This window comes from Colias eurytheme, chromosome 9 (genome assembly GCF_061535395.1).
Source record: "Colias eurytheme isolate Ceu_HAF_F1 chromosome 9, ilColEury1 Martin Lab GWU primary, whole genome shotgun sequence".
Lineage (NCBI taxonomy): Eukaryota > Metazoa > Arthropoda > Insecta > Lepidoptera > Pieridae > Colias > Colias eurytheme.
This window is the reverse complement of record NC_142988.1, coordinates 7,266,668-7,289,840: the sequence shown is the minus strand read 5'-3', so window position 1 is coordinate 7,289,840 and position 23,173 is coordinate 7,266,668. Positions and strand designations below refer to the sequence as shown.

Here is a 23,173-nt window from a genome sequence, read left to right as displayed (position 1 = left end):
TTTTGTATTCAACTGTACTAACAAAACATCTATATTATCCTGTTCATTTCAGATGGTTGCGCTTATGTATGGTGCGGTCGCTTTTATGTGACCTTTTCAATTTGGTCGGCTCATTAGAGAATTGCTGACATAATCTTGTTTTTGAGATAACTTTCATTAGAGCCGTAATTCAAAGCTGCAATTAACAGGAAGGAATTTTCAGGAATCATTTTAATTTGTTTAAAGTATGCCATGTTTCTTAATGTTATGGGAACTGCGTATTTGATCGCTAAAGTACGACCAGTCTAAAATAAATCAAATTTGTTTTTATCTTCTTAATGTGTAAAGTATGAAATCTAATATTTCTGATGTAAACAAGCGTCGAACCACGGGTATTTTTTACAGCTGTTTATTTGGTTATAAGTGTATTGGTTTACTTGCAAACCCGTTTCTTCTGATTTTTGAAACCATTTAATTACATTGGTTTACGTCAACCAAATCAAAAACTAATGATTAAACAAATTTAAACAAATTGAGGTCTTTTATTGGTATTTTTTTCAAACTTCTGCGTTGAGCCGTTTTCGAGATCTGGGAAATCCCAAAACGTTACCGCAGCAAAATCTTAAATAACTAAAGAACTATACCACACACAAATTTTGCTATTTATAAACATTTACTACGCAACAAAAGCTATCTATTCATGTATTTGGTTCCGTGCTGAAACTAATTTTTGAAAGACGATTTTGCCTGGGTAACGTTTCAAACGTTACTCCAGCAAAATTTGTTTTTCTTAAATAACTTAAAAACTACAATTCAAACAAATTTTGCTATTAGTAAACAAATTGCTCCTCATGATACACTAATTATTTGTTTAAGTCTCATCTCTCTAAAACTCTCTCTAAAACTTTTTAATGAACCCACACGAATTACACCTACTTCTGCAACCTGTATTGATAATATATACTGCGACTGCAACTGTTTAGAGAAAAATATTCTCAATACACTCACTTCGGATCACTGTGGCCAGAAAGTAGTTTTTGAATGGGATTGTTTACCTGAATTTAAAAGAATTAATGTTAGGCCTATAACTAAAAAAGGCATTAATAAATTTAGAGATAATATTAATAAAAGCCTGCCCGTACTGAATGATCAATCCTGTCATAATAATCCTTGTGAAATGTTTAAAAATCTTTTTAATTTAGTGCATAATGAATTTGAAAAAATATTTAAAGTTAAATCTTTAAATATTACCAAGGATTTACCATTTAGTAAATGGGCGACACCTAGCATACATAGGTGTAGGATCGTTCTTTATGAGTTATATGGTATGAAGCAATATAATAAAGACCCATCTTTTCTTAGTTATGTTAGAAATTACTCAAAAACTTTTAAAATTGTTTGTTTTACTGCGAAGCGTTTGTATATCAGAGATAAAATACGCGACTCCGATAATAAAGTTAAAACAGTTTGGTCTATTATTAATGGTGAAATGGGTAAAAGCAAATCAAGTAATACCATAAAACTTGTTAATAATGGCATGGTTATTGACAAAAATGCTGATGTTGCGCTTGCATTTGAAGATTTCTTTAGTAGTGTCCCTGCTAGCATTACTAATAATTTAAATTCGTCTTCAGCACTTGCAGAGACCTTTTTGAGGGACCATGTTGCGGGGTGCAGCACATTATTTGAATTGCGACACGTAACTGCTAATGATATTGTTACAGCCTTTAAGACACTAAATTTAAAAAATACTTGTGATCTTTGGGGAATGTCCGTAAATTTAGTTAATAATATAATAGAAAATATTGCGAACAATTTAGCTTTTATATTTAATAAGTGTTGTGACTATGGTACATTTCCTAATTTATTAAAGCTTAGTAAAGTTATACCTCTATTTAAGAAAGGCGATCAAGAAGACTGTAACAACTATAGACCTATCTCGATTTTACCAACATTAAGTAAGGTATTCGAAAAGTTAATATTAAACCAATTGACTAGTCACTTTGCATCTAATAATTTGCTGCACACCAAACAGTTTGGTTTCACAAAGGGGCGCTCAACCACAGATGCTGGAGTTGCACTACTAACACATATATATAAGGCATGGGAAAACTCAAAAAATGCTTTGGGGATATTTTGTGACCTCTCCAAGGCATTTGACTGCGTTGAACATTGTACCTTATTGCGTAAACTTAATCACTATGGGATTAAAGGACAAGCTCAGAACCTCATAGCCTCATACCTGCATGATAGGATACAAACTGTAGTTGTTAATGGAGAACGTTCTAGCGGTGCGTCAATTAACATTGGTGTTCCACAGGGATCTATTTTAGGACCCTTCTTGTTCTTGGTATATATCAATGATCTACCTTATTATTTACAGGATAGGTGTGAAATAGTTCTGTTTGCAGATGATACCTCATTAATATTTAATGTGGATAGGCATGACCCAAATGTTGACGAAGTGAACAGTGCTCTTTTACACATATCCGACTGGTTTACTGCTAATAATTTATTATTAAATGCCAAAAAAACAACTTGTGTTGAATTTTTACTACCAAACGTTAAAAAGTTAAGCAGAAATATTACCTTGAACGGGGAGGTATTACACCCTACAGAATCGACTGTATTTCTTGGGTTAACATTGGACGAGAAACTACAGTGGGGAGCCCATGTCAACACCGCTGCAGGTAAGCTCAGTTCAGCAGCATATGCAGTCCGAAAGGTAAGGCATCTCACCGATGAAGATACAGCTAGATTGGTTTATTTCAGCTACTTTCATAGTATTATGTCCTATGGAATTCTACTATGGGGCAGGGCAGCAGATATAGAAACTATATTTATCTTACAGAAAAGAGCCATTCGTTCTATATATAATTTACGTGCTCGGGACTCACTAAGAGATCTCTTTAAGAATACTGGTATCCTTACTGTACCATCACAGTATATATTTAATAATATTTTGCATGTACACAAAAACGCCGACTTACACACAAGAGTAGGAGATAGACACTGTTATGGCACAAGGAACAGAAATAGAATTGAAATGCCATTTTTCCGATTAGCTAAAGTTAAAAATTCATTTATGGGTCAAGGTATACGCTTTTACAATAGAATTCCTCATAATATTAAAGAGTTTAGTAGTTCTAAATTTAAAACTTATATAAAAAATGTACTAGTTCAGAGAGCGTACTACAGTATTCAGGAATATATGGACGATAAAAACCCATGGAGGGTTGTCGCGTAAAAACCACAGGACAGTTCTTTGGCATGTTATTACAATACTTATATGTTGTTACATATGTATTTTGTAAAATTGTAAAACTGACATGATTTAAAAGAGCAACTATGGAGTTTCTTGCCGGTTCTTCTCCGTAGATACTGCTTTCCGAATCGGTGGTAAATTTTAAAATATGTAATGACGTTTCAAAAGTGCTTCTTTAAGAAGTCTAATTGAATAAATAAATGTTTGAGTTTGAGTTTGAGTTAAAGCAAAACATTTTGCCTGGGTAACGCACACTATTATAAAGGTGAAAGTTTGTAAGGATGTATGGATGTTTGTTACTCTTTCACATAAAAACTACTGAACCGATTACAGTGAAATTTAGCACACATATAGAGGGTAACTTGGATTAACACATAGGATAGTTTTTATCCCGGAAATCCCACGGGAACGGGAACTTTGCGGGTTTTCCTTTGCAAACGCGGGCGAAGCCGCGGGCGGAAATCTAGTTAATATTATAAATGTGAAAGTTTGTATGGATGTTTGTTACTCTTTCACGCAAAAACTACTGAACCGATTACAATGAATTTTAGCACACATATAGAGGGTAACTTGGATTAACACATAGGATAGGTTTTATCCCGGAAATCCCACGGGAACGGGAACTATGCGGGTTTATCTTTGAAAATGCGGGCGAAGCCGCGGGCGGAAAGCTAGTGAGACAAATAAAACACAAAAATGTAGTTTTTTTTTTTATGTATTCTTACAAAATATACATTTATATGATACCAATCTTGTTGGCAACATCAAGAGCGTCGTAGTCTCGCGCGAGCCGTACATACGCCTTCTTCTTACCATCAGGTCTGAAATATAAATAACAAATTCTATGTAAATAATATGAAAAGGAAATAATATAACATATCAGTTGCTAATTGTAATCAGAGTTGTGTTATTTTTATTTCATCGTTTATCAAAGAGATTCCCACTAAATATCTCATCATATTAAAAATAATTTATTATTTACTAATTATTATACAAAATAATGTACAAAACTGACCTGATGAGTGTGTTTACTTTCGCCACATTTATGTCATAGAGCTTCTTGACTGCAGCTTTAATATGATGTTTATTAGAGCTGGTGTGTACAATGAATACCAAGGTATTATTGTCTTCAATCTTCTTCATGGCAGCCTCAGATGTCAATGGATATTTTATGATGTTGAAGGCATCCATACTGGAATTTCATATTGTAAATTTAGAAATTGTTGAAACCATAATGATTGTAGTACTATATAGAATACATATCACTCTTATTATTTTCTAAATAAAATTACTCATAAAAATTAGTGGTTGAAAATTGATGATAACCTACATTTTAATGTACAAAGAAAAATTACTAATAGCTAGTTAATGATTTTAAAGCTTAAAAAGAATTTCTTTGAGCAAAAAATTTATACATAATTGATGGAATTATGTTTATCAATTTCACATAAACCATTGGAGGATATCAAATATCCTATTTTAGGTTACAACCTATGTAAGTTATCTTCTTCTTATCTTCTTATATATAAAAATGAATCGCAAAATGTGTTGGTAAGCGCATAACTCGAGAACGGCTGAACCGATTTCGATAATTATTTTTTTATTATATTCCTTGAAGTACGAGGATGGTTCTTATGTAGAGAAAACGTAAACATGTACCACGGGCGAAGCCGGGGCGGACCGCTAGTATTATAATATTTATAACTTGTATTAATGTTTATTATTCTATGAAACCATAATTAAAAGGTTGATTGTTCATTTGAAGCCATAAATGATTATTAACTTACCGATTTCTTTTTGGTAATGACTTCCTTGGGTATTTAGGATGTCTTGGTGGTTCAAAGGTCTTGGGCCTACGGAAATGCACAGAAGTGCGGATTTTACGAATCCTCTTTCCATGTTCGCCTTTAACTACCTGAAATAAATTATGTAAAGATAAATGTTTGGTAACTATTAAAATATATTTGTGTTACATACTAATTGTTATTACTACACAATGTGTTGACACAATTACATTTAAAATATAATTTAAAAGCTTTTGCCCACTGCTTTTATAAGATAATCTTGAATGAATATTAAATTGATTTGAAATTAAATTAATGATTAAAACTTGCATTTTCTAATGCTCAAGTAACGTAAATCATTAACACTGTACCTTTCTTTGAGCTTTAAGTGCCTTAGTTACAGGCTTAACAACTTTCTTCTGTCCCTTGATACCAGTCTTCTTGGGTTTAGGTGCAATCTTAAGTTTAGCAGCGGCTGGTTTAGGCTTCCTTGGTTTAGAGGCAGCTGCTGCTTTCTTTACTGAGGGCTTAGCACTAGACTTGGCTTTTAAAGCCGCAGCCTTAGCTGAACCAGGCTTAGCAGATGGGACTGATGCCGATTTCTTTTCAGCAGGCTTCGCAGCTGAAGCAGCCTTGGCCGGTGCAGGTTTGGCAGCAGCTGGTGCAGATTTGGGAGCTGCAGCTTTAGGAGCTGGAGCAGGCGTTTTGGCTGACGCTGGTTTAGGAGCACTGGCAGATGGCGCTGCTGCTTTTGGTGCGGCAGCGGGAGTTTTAGCCGAAGCCGGCTTCTTTTCGGCTGGCTTGGATGCCGAAGAGGCTGTTAAATAAACACCCGTATGAAAATCAATCCTTTATAATTTGACGAAACCATGTTACAATAACATCAATTTAGGTATATTAATTCACAATTAGTATGTATATGAATAAGTAAATAGAAGTTATTCCAATAATATGAATTATGTTCTAACCTCAATTCGAGTGCTGGTTCGAAAGTTTATATACAATGAAATAAAACACTATAAACGATATTAATGGTATTCTTAATAAGTTACGAGTTTATATATAAAGTGAAAAGGAAATGTTTTAAAACTAATCTCATGAAACAACCACAAGAACCGCGTGGCTCACGAAATGTCAAATATATTTTTGTATACTAAACTAAATTTACACTTTTTAGGCGCTGCATTGAATATAAATTAATCTTTGATAATTAATTACATAAAATAGTGCGTTAATTTATTAATATCACATAATTTTAGATAGAAAACTAATAAACGTACCTGATTTCTCGGGTTGCTTCTTTGGAGGCATCGTGACAAAAAGATGGAGTTTGCCAATGTTGCCAACAATCAAATTACAAAATTTTACTACAAAATATTTGTAGTTGTATCTGTATTAATACTGCGTCTACACCGTTTACACTTTTTTTTAATTTAATGCGATCGCGACTTAAAAAACTGTTGTAATTGTGGTTGTAATGCTGTTAAAACCTTACATAATAATTAATACACATAATTATTTAAAAATTAAGTAACTTTACTATAACTTCCATCCACATAATAATATGTGGATGGAAGTTATAGTAAAGTAAAGTACATCGTTCAATAAAACAAAAATAAAATAAAAAAAATGTATGCGTGTGTGTACACACGTAAGAAGTTAAACTTCTTTATGACCTAAAAATGTCACGAGTATGGCGTAACGCAAAAATGTCACGCGTACCGCGGCGTAACGCAAAAATGTCACGCGTACGGCGTAACGCAAAAATGTTACACTAAATTTTTGTCCAACCCCGATAAAGAAGTTTCACAGAGTTTCGCTTCAAATATTTTATATTCATTTGGATTTTTGATATTAAAAAAGACGGGTTGCATTCCGGGAGTGCCGGCAGAAGTGAAAACTTGATTATTAACGTTCAGAATCACTACATATAGTATAAAACAGAGTCGCTTTCCCTGTCCCTATGTCCCTTTGTACGCTTAAATCTTTAAAACTACGCAACGGATTTTGATGCGGTTTTTTTTAATAGATAGAGTGATTCAAGAGGAAGGGTTATATGTATAATAACATCCATTAAATAGTGGAGAAGTACTGTTATTTTCGAGATTTCTAATGTGATGTAGTAAAAAATTACATTTTTTCCGCTTACATTGCAAACGCAGGCTGAACCCTACGAGTTTTATCAAAATAATGTACTAAGTATTATACACATTGAAAAGGTCTACAGAAAAGTCCGCGATGGTATATGTCTATCTCTTAAGACTCTTATGGATAACCCACAATAACTTTTTTGTCATTTACTTTTTACGACAAATTATGGCTAATTTTCGAAGCGATTTTAACCAATACAGCATCAATCCTTAACCAATTTATCAGCATTGCACCCGTGCGAAGCCGGGGCGGGTCGCTAGTGTTTGATATTTTGGAATGGTATCCGTCTTACGCATGGATTATAAGGGCTAAAAAAAAAACATCCGTCTTACGCTTTTTCGATCGGGCCCTTATCGGGCCACGTGTCCTGACGCGAGTTTAAGATTAAGATTAAGTTTAAGTTTAACGTGCTGGCCACGGACAATTCGCTATAGCGAAAATTCGCGCGGCGCGACTGGCGGCGCGTCTTGCGAATGAATCAAATGTATGGAAATGTACTGGGCATGCCACGCGCAGCGGCGACCAGCGAGACGACCGGCGAATTTCCCCGAGCGAATCGCGCGGCACGACTAGCGATCGAAACAAATGTATGAGTTATTACGGCGCAGGCCACGGAGTCGAGCGGCAGACGCGGCGACTACTCCCGGAGCGAACTTAATTTAAAATAGTTTGTTTTTTTTTCGCGAAAATGGAGACGGAAGCTTTTATTGCAGAAATTCTAGCTAGACCAGCTATTTGGAAGTCTAGCCACCCGCAACATAATTTTTCATCATGCCTATATTTTTCATATTTTTGGTGGAATTCTCCGTCTGTAATACGATTTCTATTTATTTCGTGTACTCCACTATATCTTCCAAACATTAAATCTTGAGCAAAAAAGCTGCTACTCTCCAAACAACGTCGAGCTAACTTTGATAAAGCTATATCTCGTCTCCTCGTCTACACTGGTCGCGGCGGCGAACGCAACTGCCCGTGGCGTGCTTACCTCGCCGCGCGACTTGCCGCGCCGCCGCGCCGGTCGCGCCGTCGGTCGCGCCGCCGGTGTCCGTGGCCAAGGTGTAAGATTTTATACCCAACGCCGCTTATGGTCCATTGAAAAGTTACATTTGGGGTCGCATTTTTTAGAGGACGCAATTTTATTTTTTTGATGTGTAGGGGGGGGTCAGTGTGAAGCTATCACCAAGTTTGTGGGGTCGCCACCCTTGTCCGACGGCCGCCATCTTGAAAATAGCGGTTGAAATGGTTTTTACGATAAATCTCTTAAACTATTTATCTGATAATAAAACAATGTTAACATTATTCGTTGCAAATTAAATTCTCTACAACTTAGGTTCAGTAACTTTTTGTCGTAGAACTATAAGCAAAAAAGTTATAAGCGAAAATGTTCAGAAAGAGATGTTTATATTTTTCAATAAAACTTTTTTCTTATTACTTATCTTTTACTTAGACTTATGTTGATGGAATTACACGTATCCCGATGACTTTTTTATTGTGTCATCGAGATACGTGAAATTCCATCAACATAAGCCCCCGTAAAAGATAAGTAATAACTTTATTACTTATATATTATACTTTTATTTTTTTAATAATTATAGTTAACTAATGTTTTTAGTGGGTTATTTCATATTTGTTACGCTTTTAGGTAGTTATGTGAATTTGATGATATGTTAGTTATTTTTTAAATGTGTCTGGCTAGATGTAAGAACCATGAAAACTGTCTGGCTCTTAAGGTAATATCTTTTTATAGGTCCCCAAGTAACATATATAAAATTTAGCTTTTAAACTATAATGAAAGTTAGGTACAATTTTATACACCCTTACTACCTGTTTCCTGCCAAAGTAACCACAACCCAGACTTGATAATCGCTAGTCGTTCTTATCTGTATCGGAGACATATACAGAGAAACTTTCAACTTTCCGAAAGAAAGGAAAGTCTGGCCGTCGTGGGCTCTTGATCTATACCGCGTCGATTCAAGACAGAAAAATGATAATTACCATAGACAGAGGGATGATAAAATAAAGTTATAAACCTTTTAATATTCTAACAAGTAAACTAATGTGTTTTAGCTTTTTCTTACATATGCCCATTGAGTTACCATGTACTACGTACTAGAGAGGCCATCGAAAGAAAGTAATGAAACTGTCAATCAATCAATCTTTATGTCCCGTTGCATCGATCCATTTTCCTTTTATGTTCGGGTTACTTGGAAAACTGAAAAAACAAACATAGTCTAAGCAATAAGGAGTTTTCTTAAAAAACTCCCAAGATGACACTTTAACTAATGGCGTCCATGTCATAATATTTATTTTTAGTACCTTCTTATTAAAATACTTAAAAGTTCTAGGTCAAGTCGTATTAAATGACAAAAAAAATCTATACCTTTTTTTCTGAAAAATTGCTCCTACAAATTATCATTTTTCTGTTCGATTATAAAATCGATTAGAATCGAGAACTGTTGCATCAAATGAACATCACTAACCACAAAATTGGACAGAAAAATGAGAACAGAAAAATGAGAAGACGCTATTCATTGCTTGTTATCATACGACGCGATCTTTACCGTGCCAAGTAAAAGCCGCAATGTATTCCGAATCATTTCGTATGATTTGGTATCCGTGTTTGTCACGATCGTTTTCCACAGATATTCTTTATTTGATTTTAAAATAAATAGTGCATATTCTAATTAGAAAATTACTTACCGGTGGAAGGAAACATCTCTGCTAACTCGGCCACTCACAGCTGTGGAGTTTCTACAGTTTATACCGGCGCAATTCGGCATTTTACTTTATTCAGCTTCACGTCTTTCCTTGGCGAACTGCAAGCGCGGACTGAGTGTAGGCCAGCGTCAAGTAAGTTTCAATAACTTAGTTTGGACACGGGAAGTACATACACTCGCTTAGTCTATCTTGATACATGTCTGTGGTGCGGCGTTGTGTGCTGTGGTTGTGTGCGTGCGTACGTACCTAAATGGGGGGCGTGGCCAAGCCCACTGCGTACATACAATCAGCGCGATGTACCTTTGTTCGAAGAGAACTTACTTCTCTTTTTATACTTACTATGTAAATATTTCATAATAAAACCACATTAAATTGTTGAATATAATTTAATTATTAATATATTTATTAATATTTGCTAATTAACTATAGACTAATTATTATCTACCACGGTTCTATACAGTTAAGATTGTAATCCGAAATGAATTAATTATTTTTCACTGAGGGCATGACTAGAACATGGGGTGGCACGGTGAAATGAACCATAATTAAAAAGAGGAGTGTTTATGTTCCGGTTAGCATGATTTTGTGCCAATGCATTTTCCAGATTACTAGTAGGTTGTACTGGTCTCTTACCAATGATTAAAGGATAACATTCATCAGATATACAAGATAAAGCACCTTGTATTCTTTTCATTCTATTTGAACATTCTTCAAAATGATCACATAAATATTTTAACTCAGGAATCACACCTTGATGGTGTGTTTTCAAATTTTTATCAATTATTTTTATACCTTCATTAGATGTGTATGTAATTTTTTCACCACTATAGAAAAACATTTCTATATCTATACCATTTTCCATTAGTTGACATTTAGCTAGCAAAGTATAAAGAGTAATTTTAGGTGTTTTGGCCTTAACAAGGTCAACAAAACGAGCAGCATACAAATATTTTTTCCAATGTTTTTGGGGTAAGTTGTGGTAAGAAAAAATTTCATCAGGATTTGGAGTTTGCTCTACTGTGTTTAGTTTTTCTCTAGTCTTTTCAGGAGAATAAATTTCAATTTTCATTCCATCTTTAGAAATAGTACATATTTCCACAACACGTTCTTCTCTGTCTTTTCCTTTCTTTTTTATAAATTGTACAGTAACTCCAGAAGGTTCTATCTTCAGGATGGCATTTCTTGTTCTGTGGGATATTGTCGGCAATCTATCAGCACATAGGGGAGGAACACCAATTGTATTGGAATTTGTTTTGCATTGTTTTGAAAAATTTTCTTTATTTTCATCATTTGAAAAAAGCAACTCTGGTTTATCTTTCATAGATATTTTTTTCATATTTTCACTGAGACTCACAATGTTATTTGTATCACCCTGAAGAGAATAATTTTCAGTACATGGTAATGGAGAGGTATTTTGTGCGTGAGAATTAAATAGTTTAATTGAAGCACTATTTGCAGAATGACAGTTATCTTGATTTTGCATAAATATTTTATTATGCATTGGTTTACGTTCAAATTTTTCATTAAATAGCAAATTCTCAGATGGTAAATTATCATTATTAAATATGTTATGTAATTCTGAGGTACTTCTTTTTGAAGAATTCAGTTTGTTGCTGTGTTGTGTACTGTGTAAAGTAGTTAAAAATCCTGAATCTTTTGATAAATCTTGCTTTAGATTCCCAATGACATTAAACCCATTATTTAGAAAAGGATGTTCCATTATCCCCTTTAATGTAATTCTTTGAGAAGGATCCTTACATAGAAGCCTCTGTAATAGATCTTGAGCTTGAAAGGATAGCTCAGAAGGAATACTGTAATCGGCATTTATAACTTTAGTAAGAGTGGTTTTTACATGTTGTGTATGAAAGGGAGGACTGCCAACTAATAGTGTATAAAGCATACAACCCAAACCCCACACATCGGCAGGTAATCCATGAAGTTCTCTAGAAGCTACTTCAGGGGATATATAGTTTGGTGTTCCACACATGGTCACATGTTTTTCATCAGGCCCATTTAGTTGGGTAGCAAGACCAAAATCAGCAATTTTAACATTCAAATCTTTAGTCAATAATAAGTTGTTTAAAGATAAATCCCTATGAATAATGTTATGAGTATGAAGATACAAAACTCCACTCACAACTTGTCTAAATATATCTGCAGCAGCTTTTTCAGAAAGGCCTCGAGTACCTAATTTAAAGTGCTTTGCTAATTCTCCATTATGTGCTAGTTCTAATACTAAATAAACATAATGTGCATCTTCAAAAAAAGTGTACAGTTCTAAAATGGCGGGATGCTTTAAGCGAGAGTGTATAGTGACCTCTTGTCTTACTCTTCCAATCATTCCAGCACTTGCCATTAAAGCTTTGTCTATCATTTTGATAGCAACAAATAAGCCCGTTTTTCTGCATCTTGCTCTATAAACATGAGCAAATCCGCCTTTACCAAGATGTTCTAAAATTTCATAGTCTTCTATTTTCTCCCCAAACATCTTCACAAAATGAAAATCTGGATCTTCATAAATAAATAAATTCTTGGAATATCTTCAATAACATGAAGTTTCCAGTTAACATCCATTATTGTTTATTATACTGTAAAAATATAATTAAAATTAAATACATACAAAAGAAAGAATGAATATAACAATTAGGTATAATGTTTAAATTCTCACTTTATTTATTATCCATTTGGCATCTCCTATACTTTTATTAACTATCTCTTTTATTCTTTCTGGATCAGATTCAGACTTATGTTGTTTATAACTCTAAAACAAGATTTAACATTACTATTTTTTTTCTAGAAAATTGATTAATTATCAGGGAAACCTCTATTATAAATAATTTGGAACTTAGCCTGTACCTGTTTCACAGCAAATTTATAATGTTTACAAGCGTCGGGAGGCAACTTTTCACATTGGCGTAATAGATGTTTGTACAATTGCAATGATGTCATAACACTAGCTTTAGCATCATTAGTGAAGTGTCTTGTTAAAAAATTCAGCATTTCATTCAATTTTCTTTACGAAGAAACTTTTACAGGTTTCAAATTGTAAGTTACATACTATACTATTCTTTGATGTTTACGTGTTACCACAGGTGTTACGCAACAAAGTCAATAAAATATGACTGAATAATGAATATTCCCAGCACAGAGCACCCGTACCTAATATTTACATGTATTAATATAAAATGCTTCTGAATCGTAGAGGGAGAATGTACTAGAGATCACATCGGCGTATACCCGAACGAGATGGCGAATCCTTACGTCAATGTTGCCAACTATTACAAAAACTTTTTATCCGAAAAACTGGCAAAATATCTATAAATGTTTGGGTATTTTTTTGTAAGATAGGTTTATGAAGAAAAAGACAGATTTGAAAAGATTTTGTTATTTATTAACTTAACTAGCGACCCGCCCCGGCTTCGCACGGGTGCAATGCTGATACTAAATAGTAAATACACTACAGAAAAATTATGAACGTTGTATATAAAAACATAGCGGCCCGCTCCGGCTTCGCACGGGTATAAAATATATAGCCGGGCGGCTGGCCGGTACCGCCGCAAACGCTACGTCCCGCAATTTTTAAATCTATACTAATATTATAAAGAGGAAAGGTTTGTATGTATGTATGTATGTATGTATGTATGTATGTATGGTTTTCACGCTTAAACTACTGGGCCGATTTTGATGAAATTTGGCACAACCTTTTATTGCGAAATATGTACCACGGGCGAAGCCGGGGCGGACCGCTAGTATATATATATATATATTCACTGTTGTATTGTATTGGTTCTTTTTCCACACCACCTGTGAGGTAAGAACCTTAGGTGCGTTTTTTTTAAAGAGGTATCCCCAGTAGGCCTAGTCCTCCTTTTTGGCATGCATCAATATCTGGAATAAATCGGACATTAGGTACTTTATATTATATCTTATTATATAATTATTATATATAATTATAATATCTATTTATATTATATAGAAAAAAAATTGGACTTTGTATGGAAATCTGTCAGCTGATTAGCGAAGTTTCCTTACAAAGTCCAATTTTTTTTTTACGAATTCAGCAAAGTTGTAGAACAAAAGTTGTTCAGTTTCATGAGTAGAAGCTCCTGTCTAAATTTTTCAAATGTCTTACCTTTCACCTTGTATATCTATATCAAATGAACAATGTATTCAAGGTATTTAATTGGTTAAGTATTAATGCTGTATTGGTTAAAATCGCTTCGAAAATTAGCCATTATTTGTCGTAAAAAGTAAATGACAAAAAAAGTTATTGTGGGTTATCCATAAGAGATAGACATATACCATCGCGGACTTTTCTGTAGACCTTTTCAATGTGTATAATACTTAGTACATTATTTTGATAAAACTCGTAGGGTTCAGCCAGCGTTTGCAATGTAAGCGGAAAAAATGTAAATTTTTACGACATCACATTAGAAACCTCAAAAATAACAGTACTTCTCCACTATTTAATGGGTGTTATTATACATATAAACCTTCCTCTTGAATTACTCTATCTATTAAAAAAAACCGCATCAAAATCCGTTGCGTAGTTTCAAAGATTTAAGCGTACAAAGGGACATAGGGACAGAGAAAGCGACTTTGTTTTATACTATGTAGTGATGACTAATACAAACATAAAAAAAATCTTATAATTAAGAGTTAAGGATGGTGTTGAATCCTTGACCTTCAAAATTATTGACCTTTAAATAAAATTAACTTGTTATAAAAGTTGCGTACCTTGTCATCCACCTCAGACATTTTTTTTGTTGCATAGTGCATCCTAACTTTTATATATTTTCCGCAGATGGATTTAATTAAAAGTGAATAGTGACAGTCTAAAAATAATTGATTTTTAAAATGATCACTTATTCTTGAAAAAAGATTTTCATTAAGGCATCTTTTGAGACATTCTTGAGAAATAGTATGAAAATAATTTTTCTTACTCATATCTCTATTTTGACGGAAAATTTTCTCACTAAATGTACAAATGGCAACTACATCTTTACTAGGATATTGCAGTCCCCCCTTGTCTTTTTTATACAAGAAACTTTTAAATTTATCCGCAGTCAAAACTGACGTACAATCAGACTTAAGTTCTTTTTTCAGTTGACTTACAACAAACCCTGCGATATAAATAATAATTTGTTTCGAAAATTCGGTCAGTTTACTAGGATCACTTAAATAGTCGTGGTCATCCATAGTGCGGATAAAATCAATGTCACGTATCTCAGAATCATCAGTTTCATCTATTAGTTTAATTCTTTCTGTGGTTTTATTTATTGCAATTTCCGGTTTGGTATATGTTAGTATATTTATTTCCTGTAGAGGAATGCAATTACCTGTAGTGATGTGTTTAAGTTCACCATGGACTAGCATCCGTTTGAAAGCGGATTTAAATTGTTTGGCTGTAGGGTTATTGTTAAATCCACCTTTAGCCCTAATCGCGCTAAAGAAATACTCCAAGTGATCTTGGCTAAGCTTATACGTACACAGAAATTGTAAGGATTCACTTCTGGCATAATTTTCGTATAGAAAAATTATCCCTCGTATACAAATCATAAAGCCCAAAAATCCAGTCTTTCGGTTTGTATTAAGGATGGGCATGCCACCTAAATGTAACTTCATTAAATATTGATATATTTGTTCAAGAATCAATTTAGTATTTAAAAAGTTTCCCTCGAATAGAGGTTTTTTATGTGTATATGCATTCATATTTCTTGAATTTAATATGTCAAACAAGTCATTTATATTTTTAATAAATTCTACTGTAGCCTCCGAATTTGAGAAATTATCTATTTTAAGTTCTTCGTTACAAAATTCTATGGCATCAGCAACAGAATTACTGAAAGTCTGAGCAGCCAACTTTACTTTCATGATCTGTTGCCTAAAATTCATATGAGATCTTTTCAGTTTATTAGCTAGGTGAAGTCCTTCATTTTCCTGCAAGTCAATTAAATGTTTGATGTATTCCCAGGAAATAGTGCGTCCCTGCCTATCAATGATGGGTCCTTTCTGAGCCAAAGTATTCCGTACTAATTTAAGCATATGTGATGGATCTGGGTATATAATAATTTTTTTGTCACCTACTTGGAAAGTAGGATCTATTTGAGTATCTTGTAAACAACACCCTAATAATTTAGCCATTGCAAAGTTTGTTGGACAGCCATCGAATGTAAGTGATAAAATTTCTACTCCACATTCATCATGAACGGTTTTAATACAGGTCTGAACTAAATTGGCTTTTTGGTATGCCGAAATACCATCTATTAAAAAGTACCCTAAAGGTATTTTCCAACTACCATTTATAGCAGTTAGCATAAAGACAAGGGCTTCCTTAGCTAATTGACCACTACTTATATTATTGCCACAATCTACAAACCCTATACAGTTTTGACCATCAAAATCTACATGCTTTCTAATAGCCATTTCATCGAAACATAGGGCGCAAAATAATTTGCGAAATGGATTCACTATACTATTAGCTAATTTGAGTAGTTTTATTGCTTCTAAAGATTCTTTACTGATCCCTGGACTACCGTCTATACACTGGTACCACCGTGAAAGAGTTCGTGGGTGAGGAAGGCATGTATTGAAATATTTTCGAACATGATCGTAGGCTCTTGGACTTATAAAGTGGAGAGTTAATGCAAATTTTCTTAACTCTACAGAATACTTCCTAGGTGCGGATTCTTTACAAATATATCTTTTTAAAAAGTCCTTATTTGCCGTTTCTATAGATGACAAAACATCAGCAGATTCTTGATTTATTAAACATCGGGCTTTTAAATCTTCTAATATGCTGCACAGTTCTGCATTCTTTTTCTTTAACCGCCACGCCCTTGTCCTCAATACTGCAATTTTCTTTTTTCTTTGCTCGGCTACACGTTCTTTATTTATTAATTTTTTTCTTAATTTGATTTTTCTCGGTGTTTCCACCTGGAAAAAAAAATATTAAGTTATTTTTTGCAAACTTGAAACAGAAATATATAATAGAAAAAAAATCTTTAATTAAAAAGTATTAAAATAATACAGTTTATATATTTGGGGAAATTAAAGCATGTATTAGTTCAAACTTCAAAACTATGTTACAGGCTTTAGATTCCCCTCACAATTATAGTAGATTTGATTCCTTTTCCAACTTAAATAATTTTACAATTTTAAAAAATATTAGACCACACAGATGTACCTAAATAAGACAAAATATACTACTTATACAAATAACTCTAAACAGTTACAGTGCTCCCACGGTAACTCTTCAAAATATATTTTTTGGTCACGCTATAAAACCACGCTGTGGCAACATTTCCTATACGCCATTAAAGATATCACTTCGGCTGTTCTTTAACATTTGCTACGGTTTTAGTTATTGCGCGAGCACTATATAGTTTCACAACGGCGGCTCCTGCTCCTGGCCCCGTGATCGGCCACAAGCGCTGTCACCATGCGCTGGCACCGGCGTGATGAAATTATTACTATACTCTACTTCATTGTTTCAGAAATAAATGTATTCATTCATTAATTTATTGTTGTATATGAAATAATGATATACCTCAAAACTTGGTTCAGGGGCTTTCGACTGTTTGCTAGTACTAGGTAGCTCAATAATATCCTGTAAAGATAAAGTTTAACTTCGGTAAACCAGAAAATTCAAATAACATAAATGTACAAAATGTACCCAAATGAAATTATTACTAACTAGCTATGTCCCGCGGTTTCACCCGCATTGCTCCGCTCCTGTTGGTCTGTTGAGATAATATATAGCCTAAAGCCTTCCTCGATAAATGGGCTATCTAACACCGAAAGAAATTCTCAAATTGGACCAGTAGTTCCTGAGATTAGTGCGTTGAAACAAACAAACAAACTCTTCAGCTTTATAATATTAGTATAGATATATATTTCACCATAATTTTATAATATAATCAATTTACCTCAAGACTTGGTTCAGGGGTTTTCGACTGTTCTCTTGTATTAGGTAGCTCAACAACATCCTGAAAAGATTAAGTTAGTTGAATCAGATAATACTAAGAACATCCATGTACAAAATAAAAGGTGTAAAAAAACCGGTGACTAATCCAGGCTTCACACATTCATATGAGCCGTGTACATACACAACAACACCTCATAAACTTCCTCTCCACGGTATGTCGTGCAGTTCTAAAATAGTGCAGTGTTGTTGCTCGTGGGAAAGTGCAATGAAATTATTAATTTACCTGAAGACCTGGTCCATGGACTTTTGATTGTTGGGCAGTACTCAGTCGCTCAACAATAATATCCTAAAAAAATAAAATTTGATTTAGTATAAATAGAAAATATACCCCTATAAAAATAAATTAATAACTTGTTTTGTTTATTATGTAGACGTAGCAACAAAATCGGTCTATGAATATTTAAACTACAACATTTAAATCCAAACTAAATGCATCACAAAAATTACTCACTGTTGTAAAAAGTGTTGGAATTGCATTGGGCATCAAATAGGTTTTTTTTTTCGTTTTTCGAAAATAACGCGACTCAAAATGTATAGAACATATTCTGTGACTTTTTCCTGGTAACCAGTTCTTCCTTCCGGTAGCTCGAATCCATCTGTTTAATGTACTTGTTTCTTTTGGAAACCTAAAAAACATATTTAATATTAAAAAAACATTTCACGATTTTGGGGAAAATTTTACCCTGTACTGGTATCCCTAATGTTAATCACATGATTATACCATAAATTTGAAACTACGTAAAAACAAATGGCGTCCTGAACAACAAGAACACTTCGTAATTTAGTCGGATAACACAAAAAAATGTTTACGTCTATTTCGATGAAAATATTATATATTTGTAGATAATTTCACATTAGAGTTAATGAAAATGTATCAACTATATCCAGTTCTATAAAACAATATACTTCAAATAAGTTTACTTACGTGTGAAAGGTAATATTTGGTAATCTTCGTTCCGGCCGATTTTTACAACCAATCACACTACAACGCACCATATTTTCACTTAAAGTCGGATTAAAACAGATCACTGTCAACGTTTATTAAACTTTGAAGTCACTTAACAGCGAGAAAAAACAGAAAACTAGCAAAACAATGGACTGTAGCCGCTTGTTTGGGACAAACTGCCTTTGTCCCCAACAAAAGAAATCGCATAACATGAGAGAAACAAAAAACAATGTTTCTGTCTCGCTTGCTCTTAGCTTTATAGTCATAAGTGTATTTCTCTCACGCATTACTTGTCATTTTAGTGCCTCCTCTATGGTTCATTCTCACTCTACGTTCTGAATCAATTACTCTATGTTCTGAATGTCATGTCACCAGTCACTGTCATAGTGATTAGTGTCAGCGCCCAGAGGGACGAGGGGGACGAGGATGTGAGAAAAGTTTGCTGACGCAAAAATCTTCCTAAGTTTCAAGGAATTTACAAAAATTAGTTTATCTGATCTAATTTGAAGCTTTACATAATGATGATGAAGTTCTAATTGTGTAAAAATTAATTTATATATCTATGTAGTTTGATTTAATTGAAATGGAGTTCTAGGTATAATCTGCCTAAATCTATTAGGTATTATATAGGTATATATCCACTTGAGAATAAGGGGCTCTCAGGTTACAAAAAAAATTTTATGCTTATAGGTAAACCAGAATCTGATGGCAAATTGGGAAATCAAAATTTTGAGTGTGCAACCCTAGGGAAAATGGACTGAACGATCTTGATACTACTTATTTTTTATTTTGTCCTCATCATTACATAAGTGAACAATACTGTACTTAATAATGAGATATCCACTTAATATTATGTAGGTACATACTTACATGTATAATATACATATTACTTTTATCTATGTAACACATATTATTATTTACACATACCTATATTTGTATATTCATTATCATTATGCCATGTAAAAATATGGATGTAATGATAATGCAGATCAAAACTAGATTGCTAATATTTTTTTATAAAATAAAATAAAAATAAAATAAAACTAAGTATGTTTATTTTCGTAAGTATTAAAGATACACACATTATAAAATTGACTTGGACAGCTTGGACTTGACGAATAGCCGTATTGGAAACTCCTGTAATAAGTTTCATAAAATTATATTGTAATTAACAAACAATATGATAGTTACCTACTTATAATATTTTTTATTTTAAGTATCAAAACGGGTAAGTCCAATTTACCAATAAAATATTCAAAATTGAAAATTGTGATGTGTTTGACCCTTCTTCATCGAATGTTTTTCTATACACATTATAAACAACACCTCTTGCTTGTTATCGCAGCGGCTTTTTCGACATTTTCGAAGATTTTTTAGACAAAATCCTAAAAAATATTCATCAATTGCAAAGAAGACAAATAATTTGACAACCAATTTGATAGTTGTCAAATAAAATTGCCATATGAAAATCTTTTATTTCGTAAATATAAATATGCCATCAGATTCTGGTAGACCTATATCAGTCCGTGTAACAACCGTGCCCATAAATTATACCTGTCGTAAAGCTTGCCCTATTCAAATTTGGTTGAGTATCTGTGCCACAGCTGTCACATTTATTATCTGGAGAGAACCAGAGACTACTTTAGAACAAAGGTTCATACAATTTTGACGTCCTGTTTTAATGACAGACCAGTTTCAAAGGTCGTCATTTTTTCACCGTGCCGAGCAAAATATCGCTGCGCAAAAATGGCGTGATTACTTGAATGTTATTACTTCTTCCTTTGTGTGTTATATGTTATAATTTTCTATATAAAATTCTCTTTACAGTGATATATACGTATTGTAGTATTTCATTAGCCAAAGTTCTTATTTTTAACAAATAATGTAGGTCAAAATGCGCGTTCCAAACATGGCGGGTTTCGGTGTTGTTTACGAATTGTTGAAACTATATTTTTATATTTTGATACGTTATATACGTACTAGAAACTATCTAGATTAAGTAATTACTAATATAAATCTATTACATTCTTATATTTACGCAGATTCAACATTTTAAAATATTTGAAACGTAACAATGGCCAAGGACGTAACGATCCGGATAGCGTGCCGAGTCATTTTTATTAGTAAAAATAATAGACATATCCTGTATAATTTGTATATATTATGCATTCATTTTAAAGGAAATATAGTCTAGTTTTAAAATAAATAAGTAAAAATGAAGCCGAGCGCATAAATTTGTCGTAATAAAATTAAATTGCGAGAAAATCTAACAAAAAAAAGTACAATTAAGTATTATCATTCTTTTTAAAATATGAAATTGTAAGTTCGAAGTATATATTTTCTACTCTAATGATGCCTCATTTCATTACCTATCTAACAGTATTTTTTTTTCGTAATCTGAGCTATACTTTTCTTTCAACAAACGTTTTTGTAGGGATGGGTCACGCGATTTTTTTTTGAGCAGATAATGAGAGATATAGCGATAGCGTCGGACAGAGATCTCACGCGTCAGTCTGACAGCTCGGACCAGCTACTGGTTAATATATAGGCGTTATATAGGTATATTATAAAGCTGAAGAGTTTGTTTGTTTGTTTCATGTTTGTTTTTTGTTTGTTTGGTGGAACGCGCTAATCTCAGGAACTACTGGTCCAATTTGAAAAATTATTTCGGTGTTAGATAGCAGTAGATAGCCTATTCATCGAGGAAGTCTATAGGCTATAAACATAAATCATCTAAGACCAAAAGGACAACGCGGAGCCATGCGGACGTGAAACCGCGGAGCGCAGCTAGAGTTTGGCTAACGAAAGATGAGACTGGCTTTTTATTTCGAAAATTTATATGGCAACACTTATAATTACGTAATTGTCATTAAAACCTGAGTTGTTGATGTGTCAAAGTGAAAATTATTTCCGCGATTTTAGTGATTTCTAATTGAAAACGAGACGAAAACATTGAAATGCGACTTAAAAAAGGTTCTTTTTACTATGATTAGTAAATTTGAAAAGAAACAAGTTGAAAGAGATGTAGTTTTCAAGGAAAAACAAGAGTGTTTACGTGAAATATATCAATGCATTGTTAAGTGTGACTTTGATATTTTGATACTATTCATTTTGATTGCATTGTTTAATATTTATTATTTTGCAGGTAACATGGATGATACCAATAGTCCAGTTATAAACTATTCAAGCAACAATAAAAAAAATTGAATGATCTGTTTCGTTCAAAATGTTTAAAGACACAAAATCAGTATCTTGTCGAGATTTCTTCTATGACCGGACCATGTTATTCGTGTTGAAGATAGTATAAAAAACGAGATGGAATAACTGCAGAAATGGAAGGGTTCATAATAAGAGTCAGAGATAATGATAGTGATTCTTACTATTCACTCGCGGTTGAATTTTTAGATTGATTAAACAAACTTTAATTGTATTTTTATTGTGTTTTTTCTTGCTTTCATTCGGTGTTCTTTTTTGTCTATCTGTATCACTTAACTGTACTACGTATATTACATAAAACAATATTATAAAGATGAAGAGTTTGTTGTTTTTTTTTGCTCGTAAGAGAAAATAATAAATAAAAGTATTAAAACTATATTTCCAACTATAACCTAAGTTGCCATATGTTGATTTTTTGAATTTGCCGCCTTTTTCCAGTCTCATCTTTCGTTAGCCAGACAATAGTACCACATAAATATGTAGAGGTAAACTACGATAACATGGCGCGCCCTCTAAATTACTGTTTCAATGTGTGTAGTGACATCCTTACGAAGGAGTTTGTATGTAGTTGTACGTATTCGTCTTTAGTACTTTACGTCCAGATTTGTTGGTCAACTAATCATAAGTTGCCGAGCGCCCAAGACAACGCACGTGTCGTTTTCATAGAATACGTCAGTGCAGCGCCATTACTGAAATACTAATAATAATGAGCGATTAGAGCGTGACTAGTCGAGCAACAAATCCGTGGATTTGTTTTTGTTTGACGGCCGTCTCATTACGCACACATGCGTTGTGAATCTTTGTGGTGCATTGTAAATAATTTCACAAATACTTTCAAACGTTTTGAATTTTGGAGGAGCGCGCCATGTTATCGTAGTTTATCTACGATAACATGGCGCGCTAGTGTATATTTCGACCGACAAGCTAGTGTATATTTTGAACAAGCTATTAGACAGTGCGCGCACGAGCAACTTTGTCTCCGCAACTATTTTGTCTCCGCAACTATTTTGTCTCTCCCACCTATGGGCTAGTATGAAAGTGCGCGCACGTAGCGACGCAACTCCCCATACAAATTGATGGGAGAGACAAAATAGTTGCGGAGACAAAGTTGCTCGTGCGCGCTCGCT

General features: G+C 33.5%; 2 protein-coding genes and 1 long non-coding RNA gene across 3 annotated transcripts; 1 reads left to right on the top strand and 2 right to left on the bottom strand.

The window, feature by feature from the left end:
• Window positions 1-3,935: 3,935 nt before the first annotated feature.
• RpL23A (ribosomal protein L23A) lies at window positions 3,936-6,388 on the bottom strand. The gene is made up of 5 exons (XM_090105703.1): window positions 6,309-6,388; window positions 5,400-5,845; window positions 5,032-5,159; window positions 4,260-4,436; window positions 3,936-4,065 (listed from the first exon to the last, which is right to left on the bottom strand). Exons 1-5 carry the CDS (start codon window positions 6,337-6,339, stop codon window positions 3,981-3,983), a joined length of 867 nt encoding a protein of 288 aa, XP_089961829.1. The 5' UTR covers window positions 6,340-6,388; the 3' UTR covers window positions 3,936-3,980.
• Window positions 6,389-10,275: 3,887 nt separating this feature from the next.
• On the bottom strand, window positions 10,276-19,177 carry SAK (polo like kinase SAK). Its single transcript, XM_090105022.1, has 4 exons — window positions 19,163-19,177; window positions 12,754-13,085; window positions 12,566-12,658; window positions 10,276-12,485 (listed from the first exon to the last, which is right to left on the bottom strand). Exon 4 carries the CDS (start codon window positions 12,383-12,385, stop codon window positions 10,385-10,387), a length of 2,001 nt encoding a protein of 666 aa, XP_089961148.1. The 5' UTR covers window positions 12,386-12,485; window positions 12,566-12,658; window positions 12,754-13,085; window positions 19,163-19,177; the 3' UTR covers window positions 10,276-10,384.
• Window positions 19,178-21,650: 2,473 nt separating this feature from the next.
• Window positions 21,651-22,260, top strand: LOC149905906 (uncharacterized). The gene is made up of 2 exons (XR_016457081.1): window positions 21,651-21,803; window positions 21,976-22,260. It is a non-coding gene; the product is annotated as an uncharacterized LOC149905906 (long non-coding RNA).
• The last annotated feature ends 913 nt before the right edge of the window (window positions 22,261-23,173 follow it).